Source organism: Pocillopora damicornis, chromosome 2 (assembly GCF_964200805.1).
Source record: "Pocillopora damicornis chromosome 2, jaPocDami1.2, whole genome shotgun sequence".
Classification (NCBI taxonomy): domain Eukaryota; kingdom Metazoa; phylum Cnidaria; class Anthozoa; order Scleractinia; family Pocilloporidae; genus Pocillopora; species Pocillopora damicornis.
In genome coordinates this window covers 13,578,556-13,599,173 of record NC_142671.1, presented here as the reverse complement: position 1 = coordinate 13,599,173, position 20,618 = coordinate 13,578,556, and the positions used below count along the sequence as shown (strand labels likewise).

General features: G+C 35.3%; 1 protein-coding gene across 9 annotated transcripts; it reads right to left on the bottom strand.

The window, feature by feature from the left end:
• Nucleotides 1-143: 143 nt before the first annotated feature.
• LOC113674762 (gamma-aminobutyric acid receptor subunit beta) lies at nucleotides 144-20,555 on the bottom strand. Of its 9 annotated transcripts, none has more exons than XM_089197655.1 (12): nucleotides 20,406-20,554; nucleotides 17,882-17,966; nucleotides 6,170-6,251; nucleotides 5,173-5,283; nucleotides 4,805-4,879; nucleotides 4,419-4,528; nucleotides 3,956-4,023; nucleotides 3,496-3,716; nucleotides 3,179-3,261; nucleotides 2,825-2,962; nucleotides 1,911-2,290; nucleotides 144-1,484 (listed from the first exon to the last, which is right to left on the bottom strand). In XM_089197655.1, the coding sequence occupies exons 3-12, from the start codon at nucleotides 6,226-6,228 to the stop codon at nucleotides 1,146-1,148; spliced, it is 1,584 nt and encodes a 527-aa protein (XP_089053781.1). In that variant the 5' UTR covers nucleotides 6,229-6,251; nucleotides 17,882-17,966; nucleotides 20,406-20,554; the 3' UTR covers nucleotides 144-1,145. The 9 variants fall into 9 exon arrangements, with proteins under 9 accessions (XP_089053781.1, XP_089053784.1, XP_089053783.1 ...); XM_089197658.1 differs by lacking the exon at nucleotides 17,882-17,966 and adding an exon at nucleotides 19,467-19,568 and having other exon boundaries at nucleotides 20,406-20,542; XM_089197657.1 differs by lacking the exon at nucleotides 20,406-20,554 and adding an exon at nucleotides 15,000-15,064 and having other exon boundaries at nucleotides 17,882-17,961.
• Nucleotides 20,556-20,618: the final 63 nt, after the last annotated feature.

The window sequence follows — 20,618 nt, the reverse complement described above, 5'->3', positions numbered from 1 at the left end:
TCTTTGCATTTTGCTCAATATGATTACATTGATTGTTTTACCGAATTGTAACTTCATTATTCTCAAGCTCGCTTTTACGCGCCATTTTTATTCAATATGGCCCGCAGATAATTTGGGGGATTATAAGAACTAACAGACGCGTCTAAGTTGATGCTTCCATATATAGGGGAATAAATTGATTTATTTTATTGTAACCCGTAAATTGAATTTACTGTAGCATACATGAACTAAGCATGTGGTACTTTAAGGTTTCTCTAACTTTTGGCAGATAGGACAGGATACTTATAGATCAAAGCATAAATGACACTGAGAACACTTCCACTCCAAGTGGTTCACTACACTAGACGCACAATATCAAGTATAAATTGGCTTATGGTCTTGCAAGATGTTTTTCTCTTCTCGTTTTCCTTTTTGTAGTTTTCCCAATTTCTTATATTCATTACACTTTTCAAATTTGATATAATCGTTTTTCAAATTTTGTATAATATCACTATACTGAAATCTTTTTTTTCCATCATAGTTGTAGTTCTCACATCGTTTTGCCAGAGAGGTATGACCTTATCAAGCACTCGATATGTCACAGATATCACATATATATCTATATAATATAAAAAAAAGAATAATGAAAGAAACATGGAAATTTGCCTTTTTATCCAAGTAAAATTGTACTGAACAACAACTTTTGATTCTTAATCTGACTACTGCATCTCCAAAAAATAATTCAAACAAGTATTAGGGAACGCCTTACAACAGTAGAAAGTAACACGTTATGTTCATCGTTAATTTAAATTCCTATTGCATGATGCGATAACAATACTACGATACAATTTACCACGCGCGAGGTAGTGTGGCTTTCGATCAGATAGACCAAAGCTGTCTTTTCTCATCATCCTTGAATGTTAATAATAAATCTCCCTTTTTACAACTGGTTTACGGTCATACAAAGGAGCAGCAACGGCGGCGAATCTGGCCATTTGAGAACACGTCATAAAGCAAGCGACAGTATGAATTAATTTGACTTGGGTTCTTTCAAACAAGGTATATGCTCTTAACACCACTTCCCAACGTCTACTTAATGGATAGGACTATTTTATGTTCTTGCTTTGTAGGTCCAAAGTGCAATTAATCATCCCATCCAGGCACTGTTACTTTTTCACCATGTAGATAACGAAGTAGGTGGTCAAAAAGGCAGCATATCCCAATGGAAACAGAATTCTTGAATACTGATCTAAATAGTGAACTCCTTGTTCTGACCTAAATTTGCGTTTTACTCTGTGTATGACTCCTTCGTTCTCTTTAACTCCTTTCTTGACAAAGAAGGGTTTTAAGCGTGTTGCCAGGTTCTGCTTTCGTGTGCGATCGTGCACGGAGCTTTTTCTTTTTGGGTAAGAAGAGTGTAAGCCATTTTCCATGTTTTCCAAAGAATGTCTAAACTTGTAGCTTTTGCCGTCGAATGCGACAGTTACAAGAAGAGGTCGTCGGTCCTACGAAACAGGAGTTTAAAGACATGAGGTGAAACAGTACCGCTACCTTAAATCGAGTGATGGTAGGTTAACACTCTATATTCGGTAAATATTTGAATATAGTTGAGTAGTTATCTCTAAAATATATGTGATAGCAGAACAACATAACCCTACAGAGCAATCCTTCAACTGTCCCACAAGGTGCGTACAGCTCAAAAATGATTTCGGTGAGCATTACTTATTATTGACTTCGAGATGTTCAGCTTTGTTGAGTGACTTCACATGAAAGAAACTCAAATGTGCTTTTAAAGTAACGTAAAGTAAATAGAGAGAGATTGTTCTATAGCACAAACGAAGGAAAAAAGAAAACGGCTATAAGAATCGAGGGATAGAAGTAAGAAGGGCGCGTCTTACGTGTACTGCTGTTGCAACTGGCCGTGAACTTACCAGATTTTCTTTATCCTGGCTTAACTCGCAATCATCCTTCTTAGTGTTATTCATCGCGTGTATTTTTCGAGATTGCTTCAGAACAAGAACATACTCTAACAAAGTCATAAAGATAAACACAAATCCTCCAAGTAAGAAGTAGTCGATAGACTTTAAGTAAGAAACACGTGGCATCCCTGCGTTGACGTTTCCACGCATGTAGCTTATAGTCAATACAGTGGTTATACTGAGTGCCACGCGGGCGGGAACGGCCTCGTGATTTATCCAGAAGCTGACCCAAGAGAGAGCTACAACACACACGCAAGGAATATACATTTGAAAAATGTAGTACATAGATCGTCGACGAAATATCATAGTCGCTGTTAAACCAGAGAACATGTCTGAAACATAATGAAAAGAGAAAATTCTGGTTGGTTCCTTGTTGAAGGAAAACTCTTGTTTAGGAATTATACAATAGTAACTGGTTATTTTCAGTTCATGAATGGATTGATAAGTACACAATGTCACATTGTTAGCCGTCTGCTAGATATCAATGTTTTGTTTCTATAGTGCGCAACAAAATAATTGGCACATTGGCCTGAAGATATATTGAAACAGTCGTTGGCAAAATTATCGCCAACACTCTATTGCCATCCCCGCTTCTCCTTTGTAATTTTGCGATTTGTGTTCTTCATGATACATCTCGCTTCATTTCAAAGTGATATCATGCCATCTTACTGTTTAACATTTAAAATAACTCGACACTTTTGCAGACTGTACAGTTTTCACCTCCCAAACCATTAAGTTTCATATGTGTTAAGCAAAATTTTATTATTGTGCTTCAAATTAGGATGTTTTGTGTGAGAGTCTTTGCAGTATATTTCTTTTAGTGACAGCTTAGCCTTACTTATTTACCGCATGAAAATTTTCCTTACCAGAGTGATACACTGCATGTTTTAAATATCTCGTGGCGCTCACAATATCGAACTGCGCCATTTCATTGTCATAAATGAAGATCGTACTCTCCACCGGAGACCGCCACTTGTATTTCAAGTCTTTTTCCTCGTACGAAACTGCCATATCGAAATGATAGTAACAACAGTAAATGTCAACTCAAAGTGTCGCAGGAAAAGGGAGAAATATTGACAAACTGGTATGAACCCATACACTTAGTTTAGCCGTGTCAGATTAGTTCAAAACAGTGGGCAAAAACGTTTTAGGGATAATAAGAGATTCTCCCTGGCGTGTCCTCATCCCAATATGAAAGTTTTTTTCTTGTGAATACTTACAACTTTCAAAGGCTAGGTGACAAGTCTGTTCATCCAGTGGGTAGTTCCTAAGATCCAACTTGCACGAATTTTTTGTTACTAACCTGTTGTGTAAAGATTGTAGAAAGAAAACAAACTTCAAACAGCTTATATTCGATTAATGAAAGCATCGAAAGAACACTGAAAATTCTGTGTCCAAGCAGAGCAAAGGGCTTTATTTGTGGTGACTGTTTCTAATTCGCTATAATTGTAAGTTTTTTTGTTTGTTGTCTTTTCTTGTTTGTTTTTTTTTTGTTTGTATGTGTGTTTTTTTTGTTTTGTGATGTAATTGAAACTACCTTGCACTTAACATCATGCTTCCGTTAATTAGATTTATCCATATTTTCTTGTTGGCGAAAACCATCCTGTGTATTCTTGTGTCGATGGAATTGACGAAAAAGGTGTCAGGTAACCAAAACTTTTCGCATGCTATTCCCCCAAGGATAATTGTTCTGTTGATACCGAAAGCTAATCGTGGATCTTGCCAAAACTGGCCAAGGTATAAGTCCACCTCAAAATCCTGCAGGATAGTAAAGAGCACTGAGCAAATAATATGATATAATCATGAATAGTAATCGGCTGTTTAGAGAGGAACAGGAAAATTGCATATGCACTTTAAATAAAGGGGTAGCACCAAAAATAAGGCAAAATGGACGTATTTTCTTCGAAACTAATTTTTCTTCCTTTTTTTTACTTTAAAGGTAACGGAAGTTTAGATGAAGGTTTTCTTTAAATTAGGCGAATGTAGGTGCCACATACCATGCTAGTTTCACTAATCTCTCCAAATGACAGAATTAACATGTCCAAATCGACGTGGAGTGTTTGTACTGAAAGAAAACACAGCATAAATCATATACAGGAGAAAACATAAAATAAGGTTGTAAAATAATTTTTTCAGAAACTAAGATGGCAAATGAGGGATATAGATGCGTTTTTCACCTCGAACGGGTTCAAGTTTGTTAAATTCTGGACGATCCCTTTCTTTGCAAAACATTTATGAAGCAAATGATTGTCTTTGTTTTAAGAGATTACAGATACAGACAAAAGCCGACTTCGGGAGCTAAGCAGGCAAACCTGGGCGGCGTTAGACAGGTCCATCTAACGCACTCCTATAGTTAATCAGAACACAGAAAACGAATTATTCTGCTTGCTTGAGGAGCCAGCCATGCATTGAATAAATGAACGCGACAAAGTAACATTTTTATCTAAAGAGCATATTTACCTCCATAAAATGGACGAATCCTTTTGTCATAGTTCTTAAATACAATTTCAAGAATATCAGAAACGTTTCTTCCCGGTATCACTAACTCCTCATACTTCAGTTGGTATTCCCTGTGAGGAAAAGAAAATTTTGTCGAAACGACTTCAAGATTTGCTCTTAGTTAATTCAATCCTCACAAAAACATCAAAACAATACTTTTGAACCCAGTAAGGAGCTTATAAGTGCACATAAGTTCAGCTTGTTACCATGAGCAGAATGAATGCACGTCATGTATCTTCCGAGGACACCCTCGGGACTATAGAGATTATTTTAAAATCAGAGACAATTGCCCGAAAATTGATTTCCCTTGTAATTCTGTAGCCGGCTACATGAAAGAAAGTACCTACCATGGCGGTGTGTTCGCTGGCTTTATTTCTTCACTCCTATTATGTTTTCGCGTTGCCAAGTCTATAGTTGACTCCCTGCAAATAAAATTGAGAAAAGCGACCTCATTTCTAGGTTGGTCTTTGAGGAATCGCCAATAAATCTACTTGAATTACGAGAAGGAATTGAAAAGGCAGTGGTTTTTGATACACAAAAATAGAACTTCAACAAAAATACAACTTTAAGGTGACATGTTATCTTTTTTTTTTGTTTGTTTTGTTTTTCAAGCCCATTCTTCTCCTTTGTCGAGAAAATCTAATTCGTCTGATCACAGCTATTTTAAATAATGGCACCCCTTGAAATTGAGGTGCTCTCTTTTTTAAAAACTTACGTTGTGATGAGCATAGACTCGAAAGGATTCCCTATCTTAGTAAGTGGCTGTTTACTTGTAGAGGTAGAGCTCTCGTCAGCACTAGAGGTATTCCTTATCACCAAGCCATGGCTAAAAAAAAATCAATTAAGTTTAGAGAAAAACATGCCAAACTTCTCCCTTCTTTGCCACGTTTCTTTTGTTGGCCTTATTAGTTTTGCTTTAAATGGCGAGAAAGAATCACTTTAAAGAATTACCTGTATGTTGGCTTTTCGAAAGAGTTAGGTGTGTAGGATAAGTTTGTATTCGTCTAGTCTACAATGTTAATGGCATAGGAACTCTAAAGAAATTGATAAAAACTGATACTAAAGTTCTCTCTCCTTGGACATGAATGCAAATTTGAACTTATACATGACAACCACCCAACAACAGCCGATTTAACACTTGCTCCATTGAAAATAACGACAACTTGGTCCCATAGAAACACAATTAATATAGAAAACAAAAGGTGTAAAACTCATTTGAATGGGCTGAGAAGTCTCTTTGTATTTCCTATGCAAATTATCGGGTTTATGAACGATTTAATTTAACGGTTAAGCGGTTTAGTGGCAGAAGTTTCTGAATATATGGCTGCCTTTATAGAACCTTGGGTTTGTTTTAAAACTAGCAGTTTGTTTTAAAACTAGCATTTGTATCATGATTTACTATTATCTGAATGATATTGTAATAAATTATAGAACGGTCGAGAGTTTATGCACCCATCATTAGTGCCGTCAAAACACCAACATAGGTTGAATATAGTTAGAGCAATATATGTAATTATGAACTTTGTAACTGACATTTATCGCATCAAACCAGGTCAATTCACATTTCCCTTAAATACAATCACCAATCACCCATTGTTTATTAACTGGTTGTTAGCGATAGTTCAAACTTGAAAAACAAACTTTCCAAAGCTAAGGCAAAATATGGAAGTGAATTTCTCTTAGTATACGTAGGAAGATTTTCATGTTATTACCTGAATAGACCTGACAGTCGTAAAAATGAGAGAAATCCAACAAAATGCAAATATGACATCGCTGCCTTTCCTTCTAAAGCCTCTAGGAGAATGAAAAGAGTGAATTTGTTAGTTTTGTAACCTGGAACACCGCGTAATGTAAAAATTGTCATCTCGAACATTGCCTGAACAACATTAGTTTTACGTGTGGTAAGATTCACTTTATCACCCACAAACTCTAATGTATGAAATATCTTCTGCACAACAGCTACTATTTCATGCACTGACATGTTTTGGTAGCATAAGTGACATGTTATTGCAAAAGAACCATCCCTACCTTGGACGTTTCCTATGTATCAGCGGTTCTTAAGTGCCCTTACATGGTGGCATTACGCAACAGGTTACTACATAGAGGTTACTACACAAACAAATCATTCAGCGGCGATAAAAAAAACGTAGCGACAGACTGATTTAAGATCAGGAATAATCCAAAATCGGCCTCACGTATTAACCACGTTCTTTCCCTTTCAAGCGAACAGTGTTACAGAATATTACACAGACGTTCTCTTGTGCCATGGCTCGTGAATATTACTAATACCATATATTAAACGGCCAAAAAGACGTTTCTATGTAGAGTACTTCGTCAACTGTGACTCAAGATGCTAAAACGAACATGCATTTACTTAATTCAATTATCCCATGGGATTTGCCGAAAGTACAAAGTTTTAGATTATTATTTCTTTTTTGAAGGGTTTTGTATTAGATATTTAATCAAGATGAACTTTGTGTTGGTGTACTTCTTCTAATTTTGCGGGAGATAATTATCATTTTTGTTTTGTTTTTTTCTCGTCTGGAGACGATTCTATTGCCTTAAAAATTCATTTGTTTTTTAATCAACAATCAAATATCGCGCTCAGTCCCTAAAGCCCCCATTACCTGTGTTTCTATAAGTTACATGCAAATTTTGTTAAATTTCGTGCAAAAATATATGGCTTTCCTTTATTTTCATCTTTCTTGTCGGAGTTTTACTTTCTATGTAATGGAGAAAACAAAAGTGAATTAGGCTGGTTTTCTTTTATTATTTATTAGTTCAGGACTGCCAATGTGTCTTAATTCTGACTTTTAATTACAAATAGAGTGTATAATATTTCTTTCTGAAATCAGAAACGGTTCATCTACTCGATGATCTTAGAAAAACAGGGTTTCTCGGCTGTCAAAGAGTGCATTATTACGAACAAGTGATCATAGGATGATAACGGTTTGTAAGCGAGTTCTTCTTTTCAAGAATTAAAGAAGCTTAAAGGTAATTGAAGATTTTTTACGTAAAATCACATCTTTATTTAACACCTTAAATTCAATCTTCCTTTCAAATTTTCAATCAGGTTTCAGCTTATTAATTGGCAATCCTTTGAGAGTAGACAAAACATTACTTTTGCTTGGACAGACATCGATCTGATGAAGTTTTAAACTCCATATTCGTTTGTCTTAATGAGGTAACTCTTTAGAGCGTTTTCCATGATAAAAGCTGTTAAACCTCCGGTTTGTAACGGGAAAATATGCTATATCAGGAGGTGTCTAGCAACCCGCGACTACGCGGTCGTGATGCATTTCCCCTACAGTAAGTTTTTGCAAAGTTCAAGAATCCTCTGATGAAGAAAAAGCTCTTTCGATCAGTAAATTCTCTAAAATTTATACTTTTAAATTCTTTCATTGCGAGGAGCAAATTCGAAAGTTTGAGAAAATTGATTCCAAAAGGTAATTAGAAGAGACTCACGTTTATGTAAATTCGATTCAATTTTCAGCTTCACCGCTGTGTTGACGACTTTTTATTTCAAAACGTCTGCCGTTCTTTACGAAAAAGTCGACTTGCTCAAATTGTTTTTTTCCAAATATTTAGGTGATAATCTTGTTTGAGGTTTACCAGCATCATGAAACAGAAAATACAGTGACATTTAGACATCAAGGCAATCTCCTATTGGCGCCAAATTTCAACCGGCAGCACCTGCTTGCGACTTGTCCTCAGTAATTTGATGCATTTATTTTTCTTAGATATGTATTATGGTGACATGGCAAGACTTTGGCTTACTTTACTTCCATCCCATCTCATGAAACTGGGGCAAATTTGATCATAAACAAGGAAATTCGAAATATCAATACGTTCAGCTATATACTTGCCCTAATTTGGCATAATTTCATTCAATTTGTATACACTGTTTATGTATATTTACTTGAGGGAACACGAGTTATTCAATTCTGTAACTGTAACGGCGACAACTTGAACGCTCAATTGAGCATTGCTCAAAATTGTCGAAAGTGATAAAGCAAACAAAAATATAAAGGGCAAGGGAAATGTTTTCCGTTGGATAGGCCTCAAGCAATCTTAAGATAACAGTAACCGATACAACTAACCGCTAATTCCTGCTATCGAACTGATGGGTCCTCGTCGTCAACCACAACATTCTTCTCTACTTTCAAATTCACTCATTCTCCCTGAGTCGGCTTAAATACTTCTCAGGGAATATGTATGACTAGAATGGCCTTAGCTACGAACGATGAATGTATTTAATGCTGCTGAATCGCACAACAACCCAAACTGTTTTCCGTTATTAATTACAGATGGGAGACAGAGTGGTTATTTAAATACTCAGCGCTCGTCATTGGATGTTTAATTATTAGTGGCGTGCCAAAATCTATGCACTCACCATACTGTCGCTCATTGACGTTGCATTGAGTTTCTAAATCAACAGAATGTGGCATAAGTGATTCTAACTTGACTCTAAGTTTACTACAGCGACAGAAAACGTGTATTTCAAGCGGGAATTTCGACTTCTCCATACAACGGTACGAAGGTGATTAAATTAAGATTTGGTGCTCTCTAAACGGTTTGTAAACAACGCTTTTCTAATAATTAAAAACTAACGACAGAAGATTTTCAAGAAAGGTCCTTTCTATTAAAGACATTGTTTCAAGGTCCTTTACGTCTTATAGGGAAGAAAACAATTCAGCAATTAACTTTGAACTTCACGGTTATTACTAAATCCATACTCTTGACCAGCCCGCTTTTAATAAAACCATGAAATAATTGAAAACAGTAGGGCACTCGAAAATCATAACATACTTTCCGTCAGCAGTGAAACTATGGATTAAGTTTGCTAGCAGGTGAAAAACTGAACTATATCACAGAGCCACATGAGGTCATTGTTCACAGAAATGTTTAGTATTTTATGAGTGAAGGACTTTTCCACTCGGTGTTAGAGACATGCTCTACGCAATGTTCTCAGATATTGAAAGCAGACTGAAATTTCGACAACCACACTTGGTGAATAATTGTGGAATATTCAAAGCGCAATTCAAAAGGATCATAACAATTATTCATTTTTTTTTTCCAGTGACCTTGCAATAACATCTGATCTCCCACAGTGAATTGTTTACAAAACAATGCACTCTTTTTTATTAAGGAGGAAAAAATACCCAATTTAACAAGTATTCCGGCTCATTGCATAAGTTGCCAAGAGACAGTAGTTTTCATTAAACAAATCCGGCTTCGTTTTCACAGCTACCTAAGCTATGTGTCTAACTGAGATGATCTTACTTTAAATGATTAGTCTACAGCTAAAATACATGCCGTTGACATATCGTTAGGAAGCGTATCACCGATTCAGAAAAAAAAAGGCCAGATCCCGTCTGGATTGATAGCAAAGCTGGTGGAAATGGTGCACCGGTGCCGCATTCAGTGTTCATTTCATGTGAATTTCAAATCATAAGTAGATGACAGCATTTATTTGTAACTTCTTAATTACATTATACTTGAAAGGGATCAATCGAATAATCAATTGAAATCAAACAAGTGAGGTATTTTTGATACCAAAGCCGGTTAAAAGAAGCCATTCCAAAACTCACGGTAGCCATGGCAGCCATATGACCTATCGCTGATCTTATTTCAGAAGAAGTTAAAACGATAATTTTGACAACAATTGATATATTATTCATGAATTTTTCGTTTGGAAAAAAATATAGTACCGTGGTAAAGATTCCAGTTAGGCGAAGTTGACACATTATTTTTAAGTTTTTAAGAGCTTTACACAATTGATTAGCCCCACTCTTACATCGTGAGACAAACGATAAAAGGTTCTCTTGTCTATGGGAAAAAACAAACAAACAAACAAACAAGCAAACATGACGAAATACAATGCTTTCTCTAATAAACTAAACGAATGCCGCAATCACTGAGTCGCCTGTGTGTTGCATTTTCAAATGACTGCTGCGATCTCTGTGGACCGTTTACAGGTACCGAGCTCTAGTTTTTTTTTATTGCCCTTTTCACGGCAAAGTTTCGTTATTACATTTAAATTATCCTCTGTTTTGGTTTTATCGAGTGTTAGAGGGCTTTCCTCCCCGAAGACGCTTAAAGGAGTGTTTACTACAACACATTCATATCGTGCGCCTGCAGAGATCTGTGACTTATTTAACCATGTTTTATTTTCAAAGAAAACTGGTCGCAAATTGTGACACGAAATAACAGGAAGAAGGAGACAACTTCCTATGTGTCGAAATATGAGCATCAGGGGAGATTTTTTGAAACAAAGAAGAAACATTGAACAGCACGATACGTGTGAGGTTTAGTTTGCCACCCACATTATGCTAATGGTATACTAACTAGATCATGCTATTGAATATCGTTTTGCGTTCATGGTAACTTACAAGTGAATCTCTTTCTAAGTTAAATGGGAAGTACATTTTTGGTGAGCAATAGGCATTCTTTGCGTCTTTGCAATGTTTGTATCGGCCTCTGATTGTTGCATTTTTGATAAACAGTATTTTGTCTGCTCTCTTTCCTCTTCTTAGCTCGAAAAAACCAAACAGGACTCCAGTTTCTGATTCCCAAGGCCTTACCTAATGTTTAATGAGCAAACATACAAATTCAATAAATTATTGAGCAAAATAAAATACCTTTTAGGGAAGAAAAAAGAAATCTGCCCATCTAAGACACGATTATAAGTGCTGATCATTATCAAAATAACCTTAACCAACTTATAAAAGTGCCTCGAAGTGTTTATTGTAAATTTTAGGAGGTAGATGGTTAAACAATGAATTTGGTGTGCTTTTGTTTCTTCTTTGTTTTAAAGTTTTCACCCATGTGTCGATTTCATAAAAAAGGCAACGCTTTTCCATTTTCCATGATGCTATCGGGAATTTCTTTATTTTACAATCCTTTGAAAAATAGTTTTAAAGGTCAAATTATCCTTGCGAGTGCGAAATGATTATGACGAGAGAGTACCTTTGGTGTGAGTGTTTCAAATTATCCTTGCAAGTGCGAAATGATTATGACGAGAAAGTACCTTTGGTGTATTAAGAAGCAGGTTATGAGTGTCGATCATGGACCTCACTGGAAACTCGTGCCACTAAAGAATTCATCCACTCAAGACTTGATCCAGATAACATCAACTGAGAAAGCGGATTCAAGGAACTCGGATGCCAGAAATCAAAAAGCATGCACCACGGGCAGTCAGTAACAAACCTAACCTATCAACACCATGTACCATTCGAAAAAATACTCAGGATAGAAACACACCAATGACTATGAGCTAAGATACACATTTACAGTAGTTGTTAACCAACGTGCTGAACAGATACGACTCGTATTCATTCGAAATCATCACCTGACAAAGAGTTGCCACGTAGAATGCAAGGAATAAGTTTGAAGTGGTAGTTTAAAATGACTTATTTTTCAGTTCTCTTTTAAAATTTACCTTTGTTTTGTCAAACCGCGTTTGACTACTAACGGCTACTTGCAGAGGAATATATTTTAGGACGATGTGGTGACCATTAGCGACAGTGCGTTAATCTCGATTTGTCTCTGGAAAACCACCTATTTACCTCAGGCGATGATTACCTGATTATTCCAATTTAAGACTTACTTGATCCATTTAGATAGTAGAACTCTAGCGTGCAAATAAGTGAACCGCACTTTAGGGGTAAGCGTTAATAGCAGTGGCTAAGAGAACGAAAAACTTTTCTTTTAATCCTACACTGACCAATTTTTAAAAAAGGGAAAAAAGAAAATGCACGGGGAAAATGCATCTCATCATTAACGCAATGCACTTATTTGAAACGTGTTTTATTGAAAACGAGTTCATCATCGCATATCGTAAATTTAATTTAGTAACTCTTAGAATCAAGAGTTCTCTTTCGTATTCTCTGAAGCTGTAAGCTAAGGGGTGAGTTCTTCTAAGAAAGCTAAGTGTTAATAAGAATCTTGACCAAGCTACCCCATGTGTAAGTTTTAGATTTCAAACTGTGTTTGAAAAATAGCAATTTGAAAATGGAAACGAAACCTCGCACTGCCTAGCAACCGAAGTACAAAATCTTATTGTAGATTAAATTTACGTGCTGTGGCAAGTACTTAGATTTATTTCCGCTTTTGTAAATGTTATTTTTTTAGCGACAGAAATAAAATCGAGTCGCTCCTTTTACAAAGTTATGGCTGGTAATGTGGGGCTAAAACGTTGCAAACTAGAAAAATAATATCATTCAAGCTTATAGGAATAACTACTATTCTTCAATAAGTTATCGTGAGAATCACCCCTCGAGTTGTTTCTAAATACTTATGAAGTAACTACTGTGATCCCTTATTACTTGCGCAAATCATTTCTTTTAATCTTAGATTTCAAACTGTGTTTGAAAAATAGCAATTTGAAAATGGAAACGAAACCTCGCACTGCCTTTCAACTGAAGTACATTATATTATTGTAGATAAAATTTACATGCTATGGCAAGCACTCAGATTTATTTCTGCTTTTGTAAATGTTATTTTTCAGCGACAGAAATAAAATCGAGTCATTCCTTTAACAAAGTTATGGCTAGCAATGTAGGGCCAGAACGTTGCAAACTAGGAAAATATCATCAATCAAGCTTTGAAGAATGACTGCTATCCTTCCTGACAAAAAAATACTTTTGCTTGATCTCTTAGAATCTTGATGTTTAGTGTTCCGTTTCTATTTTTCGCTTAACTGACACAAAAGTAGCTAGAAATGATTTCAAAGGTGTCATCAAACTATGCAATCTAAATAAGGGGAGCAATTGGCATGTCTCAAAATATGTATCTTGTAAAAAGGAAGAAACACGTCAAAAGAATGAGAAAAGAGTAATTTTTTTAAAGCAGAAAGGTAAGAACACTTACGTGAATCAGTAAAGATTACGAAGAAAAACTTCAGTGAAAAGGACTGTACAGTCTTATTCAGAGAAGGACGACAGATGAAGTCAATGTGATGCACTCAGGGGTGTGTTATTTCTTTATGAATGGTAGCACTTAACAGCAATATGCAAATTGATATCTGAGTTAAATGTAGAAGTTATGATAAGTGCTATGAACTTTTAAAAGAATTATGAAATATTAATTGTTTGAAGGCAACACAAATAAACTTGACCCTTACTTCAAGAAGTGAAATGCACGAAAATATGTTTGTATTCTACCAGCGTAATTATTTTGTTAATAATTAAGAGTGTTTTTAAGGCCACTCAATCTGACATGTTTTTTTCCCAACAAGTAGAGAGTACCTTTCTTCCTTAAATACTACGATGGGTAGGAAAACACGAGAAAATTAATCGGATCAGGAAATTATGAGTTGTAGGTCTTCCGCTTCTTAAGTTAATCGATTTTGAAAACAAACAGCAAGTCTCTATTTCTTGAACTCTAATCTGGTCGGCATCATTTCGCAGATTGTCAGTGATTCACAATTTCGCTGTTGGTATTTAGCATATCTAAGGGGGGTCGTGATTCTCTTACCTTGTAGCAATTGTAAAACTTACTAGTCTCTCGCAGAAATGAGGTATACTCCATTTGTAATCACCCTTGCAGTCACCTTGTCTCAATTTAATTGGAGACAAGGTTCAGTTTCTTGGGTATTGTAATTTAGATTAGTTTTTAATGGATGATGCAATAAGAGGTCGTAGCTTGATAGGTAAATGGCATTCATTAATCATACTCTCATTGTTGTTAATTGATCATTATATAGTCCTAACTGCGCTGAATCACTGCCATTAAGCCGTTGTTCACAGAGTCACAGAGGAGCACTTATGTTAATTATCAACTCAAAATCGATAAAAATTTTAAAACCACCATGACTAAGTTGAATCTTTTTTTTTTCTTTTTTGCCCAATTTAGCATATCATTAATTTTATCTAAGTTTCCTATTTGGCCACTAACTTAGTCATCAGCTTGTTTGGGATCTAATCTGTCTTTTAATTCCTAGAGGCTGCAATTATGGTTCTCTCACGGTTTAATCATTATAAGTACATTATTATTTACACCGAAATCGACAAACCAACAGTCAGTCAAAGTCCTTCAATTAACTTCTTTTAGTCTGAGATGATCTGATCTGAATTGCCAGCCAACCTTGTCATTCTTGGAGAAGCAAATCTAGACTTTATGATTGTAAAAGCTCGTAAGACTAATGAAAAAAAAAATTTAAGAATTTGCCTATGCTGAAAATAAGCTTACGTTATTTTTGGAAAATAGGGAATATGAACAGTGACGGGAAATACGCAAAGACTTTCTCTTCATCTTAAATTTATGATGGGCAATTGTGGTTTCATACTATCGGCGTAATAATCGTTTTCTAAAATGGATTAAGTGCTGTGATGACCGAACAAAATGCACTTTCCAAAGTACCTCGGATAAGGAAGATTCTTGACGCTCTCTTTTATCTCCAAAGCTTTTTACTAAGGTTAAAGAAAAATATTGTGAATGATCTGTTGAACTATATGGCTAATTTTGTATGCATTGGGAAATTTGTTGCTTACTAATCTTTGAAATGAGACATCAGTTAAAATAAAAAAAAAAGACCCTTACACGTTTTTCCGTATCAGCAAACAGCAAAGCTTTTCAACTGGATTTTCTTTTTGCAGCTGAAGTATCTTTTTTATTGAAATTAAAAAGAAAAAAAAAAAATATATATATATGCATTAGACTAAGCTAATATTGCCTCAAAAACTAATCAATCAAACACTGAAATTAGTTACAGCTCGCAGGGAATTAATTCCCTTTTTTTTCTTTTAATTTTCGTCTTAACATCTCCGCAGCAAATCCGAGCGAAATTAGTCTTTATTGCAATATTCAAACCCAGTCGTCATCCATAAGCGATCATGACAACATTATAAGACTATCTCACTCAGCAGGACACGGATTTTCATTAATGAAGTAAGAAATAAGCCAACCTGAATACGCACAAATCAGGTTATGGTCAGGAAATATTCCTAAGAGTTTCCACTTTAAAACAGCAAGGCGGAGATATTGAATTAATTTGGCGATAGAGACATATTCAAGTGGGTCAGTAACCAAAATTGGTTTCTGGAGAATATTACATTGAATTTCATAGACACATTCCTGGTCTTATAGTGAGCCATTCTCAGTGACAACTGTATAACATCAGATATACCGTTATCTACATATTTCGAAGGACCAACTCAGCTGAGATTTTACAGGATTTCCCTTGTGAACTATTACTAGTATCATAAACATGTGTCCTCATTATTTTCGAAACGATTACAATTTGTCATTCCCTGCGGCAACTAAGATTTCCAACCGAGAAACTCGAATATTGAAAAAAACCATGCTGCACGTCAAGACTAACGAAATTACATCCTTTCTCTCGGTTTCACTGTGTGAATTTAAATGCTCATGAAATTGGCGATAAATTAAACTAGCTTCCTGCTGAAATTTATTCATGGCGTGATCGATCGCAAACAATTATCAAAGACTGAGTATGATGTGATAACACGATAATAGCCACTTCAACGATTTTTCTTCAAATTTAATAGCTTTAAACTTGAAACTGAGTGGAGAACCGAAAGAAAAATTATTCGAAATACAGCGATTCAAGATGCTACGATTGCTATGAAATTTAGAGCTTTAGTAACAGGTAAAAGAAGCGGATGACGTGATCTGTATTATGCGTTTGAGGCAACTGTTTTTATCTCCTAACTGAATCATCATAAGTTTTGTTTAAATTCAGTTTACTTTCTCTTTTCTTTCGATTCTTTCTTTCGTAAATTGCTGGGTTTCACCAAATTTTGAACCTGTGATTCCCATTTCAGGTACTTTGTTATGCGAATATTCTTTCACTATATTTATCATGTCACAAATTTGTATGAGAAAGAGAGAAATTATTTGTTTCAATTCAATGAATTATCATTTTACCTGAAATGTTTCAGTTTCCATTAATGACGTGAAAGAAAAAATGATTCCTCTAGATGTCGTGAAAAGTAAACCATCAGTCAGTGGTAATTCTGGCCCAATATATTTTCGTTTATGAAAGAAAATTAACTTGATATTAAAAGAAGGAATCTTATATCTCGTGCTTATATATTTATAAGCCATATGTGCCCAGTCACAAACCACAAAAATGTGATAAAACAAATTTCAATAAACATTTTAGCATTTAATTACCGAAAATTATATGTTCGAACATTTAAAATAGTAAATGAGTGCTCGCATGAAAATTAAATGCAGAAATAACATGAAAGTTCTTCATAGAAAGACACCATTCCCTCTCATGCAGGAGACCTTAGTACTTTTCCTCTTCTACATGGTTTAGTGGACCTTTCTTCAACTCCTTGAAGTTATTGCAATGCCGACTTTATTTACAACCTTGAGAAACTTCCCACAAAGATGAGCCTAAGTTTAGATATGAATTTTCTCTCGGTTCCCATAATCAGTTATGACCATGGTGCGCATGTCCACCAATGACCATGAGGGTGAAAGGTTAACCGCTGTCCTATCATCTTGTCGGCAATATTTCAACAATCGAGAAACTCCCTCTACAGACTCGCTTATAAAGGTGATTTTCGTGAAACCTTCGAGTGCAATTTTCGTTTTGGTTTTTCATAAAAGCGGCCACGTCAAGAATACTTCAGAGAAACAATGGCTGATATGCAAAGCACATGTCTGACCAGTATTCAATACTTTGTGTCGTATGTACGGACACTTTTCATCGTTTAAGTCTTATCTCATCATGCCTATCACTGGCGGAAATGGAAACTCTGAGAAAAGCTAAAAGAAAGTAGTCTTTGCCTTCCTTTTACCTTAGACAATGGAAGCCGATTAAATTTACTGCACCACTCGTTATACCCCTAAACTTGTGCCTCACTAGTTTAACTGGGTCGAAAAATATAAAGCGAGCAAGAAAAATGGTCAAAACCAAATCGATCAAAATCTTTTACTTTTTATTTATTAGTAAATAATCGTTTTAATCTGCATATTGCATTGCTAAAAGATTCTGTCAGTATGTATTTGCATTTGAAGGTGAGCAAATGTTTGTGCTAGATAAAAAATCCAGAATGAGAATTTTTAAATAGAATTGAAGTGAGAAGGCCGCCCTCTTTCAAGTTTCAGTTAGATCTGAATCAAAATAGATTTCGCTTTCAGGTAGATCATTTTGTTTATCGCAAATGTGGTTTTTCGTTTTTAAAATCTTCACAATATTAAACTTCAACATTAGAAACTCGACAAATTCGTACGAGTATCGTCGAGGATAAAGTAACATAGTGAGGACAAAACTGCAGCAACCATGATGAATTTCTCCGAGTGGGCAGTTAAATGAGTATTCCTTTCATGATACAAAACGATACGTAATTAGTTATTTGTTGTTGCAAGGGAATTCTGCAGATATGTGTAAATAGAGTTGAATTCCTAGAAAGTAAAGCCAGATCTGAAGTGGGAATTGTTTCACTTACCTTAAAAGACAATGCCTTTGAAATCCATGACGAGTTTGTCATTAGCTCCCGCAAGTCCTCCACTTTCTTCTCGAAAACCGTTAAACTTTAGAAATACATTGCGCAATATCAGTATTAATGAATTCTAGTTAGTTTATAAAACGTTGAGGATATTCTCACGATGTTTGCCCAAACAAGACTCTCCTAGTGTAAGAGAAGACGGTGAAAAATGCTTCAATAGCACGTTACTAGTGCGAGAGACAATTTTGTGTGTGGATTGATAACAATCAAGAACAGTCTTTTTAAAATGAAATGAAATCTACAAGTTGCAAAACAATACATACCTAATTTCACCATTAATAAATAACTAGTTGAGGAAAAAACAATGTCTAGCCGGCAGACTTTGATAAAGGTTGTTTGACTATTGTTGCAGTTGTGGCTTATGTAATGCGCGAAATGACGGATGATATAGAGGTGAAACTAAAACCGCAGAGGATTTTTCTCATTTATGATAAATACCAAACAACGGACGTTACCATGTCAACAACAGTTAACCTGTTTCCTTATCTCTGAAATTGAAAGATTTAAATGCAAATTGTAACCTATTTGACTTCAAACACATCTGCTTAGAGAACTTGTATGGGAAACTTTGACAGAAGTGTACACAAAAACTACTTATGTAAACATACATATAATTTATAATGATCTTTACGTTTGCCGGCGAAAATTGCTGGTTTTTCACATGGTTTCATCGGATGCAATGACTTGTAAAAATATAACAATGTGATAACGAAGTAAAATGTCGGTTACATAACTCAAATTCTGCTTCCGTTGATGAACACATTTTTTTACCTTTCATTTAACAAAAAGATCCCTTTGATGATTTAACAATGGTGCCAAGGAAAACTAACTGAAGAGTTGAAAAAATAAATTGAATTTGCCTACCTTGTTATCAAATTCATAGTAAAATTGAATTGATTTCAATTCACTCATATTATTTCAGAGAATGTCCTGTTCTAAAAATCTCTTCTCACATCTCGCATATCTTCAAGAAGTTTTCCTGCGTAACGTCCTCAAGTTCGCTCAGCCACCTTCGTATAAATCTGAAAAAACTACTAGCTGTGGTGATCTGCTGTGGTTATGCTAACAGCAAGATTCTATGTTTATTACCATAAAATCTAAAAACTGGTTAAAACATAAGAGCTAATTAATTTTAATTAACCAAAGATAACATCCCCAAACAAGCAGGGGCGTACTATGAAGTGTTGCTTCGTAACGATTGCCCACTCTGATCAATTGAGCGTTACCAAAGAAAATTTGCAATTTGTGCCATCAGAACTAATCCATCGTTCGCTGAATTTATTGCATATATACAAAAGTAAAAACTATATTAAAAAAAAACCTTGTTTATAACTCAGAATGCTAAAAATCTCGGGAGGAATTACATAACATCTTAAAAAATGCAATGCTGATATTTTGATGTTCAGTTTGGGAAGGTCTCAGTGTGAGTAAACAGACGGTTTGCTCGTTCTTTCGTTATTGTTTCTGATAACCATTACTATGCAGTAGTTAGGACCACGCTATTAGAACTACAAGTTTCACCTACTGCTGCTACTTGAGATAACCCAATCCTTTTAGTGCGCTGTGTCATTTGTTTTCATGCTTTCCTTTAGGTAACAATAGCTGGCCAGCATGTATTTCCTAAATGCTAGAATAAACAAATTATGTTACATTTTAAGAGCTTGTTTCCGCTAGATCACAACCAAATCCGTCGCAGTACCATTTTTTCCATTTTGAGAACCACTAAGACAAATGCTGAGTTAGAAAGTAATTATCAAAAATGCCAGGCGATGAAAGGACGCTGAAAATTGCTAATGCAAAGCAAATTTTGTGAGTTGATCTTGTTTTGGATTATAATTGATTCAATAAGGTATGGACCGATTCAGCTCTTCGCGTGGAAACATACTTAAGCATTTGAATTACCTAACGGGCCATCGATATTACCAATATAAATTATAGCTCAACGTATGTATTCGAAATAATGAAAAAAAAAATTTTTCTTCGGTGATTGCAGCGATCTCTGTGGCTTTATAGCAACTTCAATTGGTTGCAGCATTTAGCAAGTTTTTCAACATAATCTGACCTGTTACAATATCAGGATGTGAAATTGTGGACAGATATATTCGTTTAGTCGATGATATAAGGATGAGTTAGACGCTGACATTTAATTGGAAGAGTTTAACATGATTGTCAACTCGTAATTGTTGTAATTAACAATTTATGGACGACGACCACGAAATTCTTTTTATCACTTCACAACTTATGACATCTCAAGAAAACTGGAAGGCTTGGTTCTCGATTATGTCAGGAAACTGTTAATGAAGTATATTGTAGACAAACTGAAAACAGATCAGAGGAACTGCATTGACGCCATTTTACCGCAAATTTCAAACAAAAGAACCCGCTTTATTTAAGGACTACGTAACAGACTCAATCCATTTGGCAATTTCATGCTACAAGAAGAAGAAATTAGATCTAGTCTCACCTGACGAAATTTCTCCGTGAAATACCAGGATTTTACAATTGGTCAGACCCTTGCTTTGACGCTTCGCGATCCACGTATACTAACAGCTAAGGAACAGATTGCCGAAATAGATAACTCCTTTCCTGTTTGAGAGTAAAGCGAATTCCTGTGACGCCTATATTTGATGTCACGTGAAGATATTGATTCTGGCACAATTATTATCAAAATTAATCA

Coding starts and splice junctions, on each gene's coding strand:
- LOC113674762 (XM_089197654.1), bottom strand. CDS start 17,923: ATGACAAACTCGTCATGGATTTCAAAGGCATTGTCTTTTAAG. Junction 6,250..17,881: donor CAAAGGCATTGTCTTTTAAG/GTAAGTGAAACA, acceptor ATTCTCCTAGAG/GCTTTAGAAGGAAAGGCAGC. Junction 4,880..5,172: donor GAGTCTATGCTCATCACAAC/GTAAGTTTTTAA, acceptor TTTTATTTGCAG/GGAGTCAACTATAGACTTGG.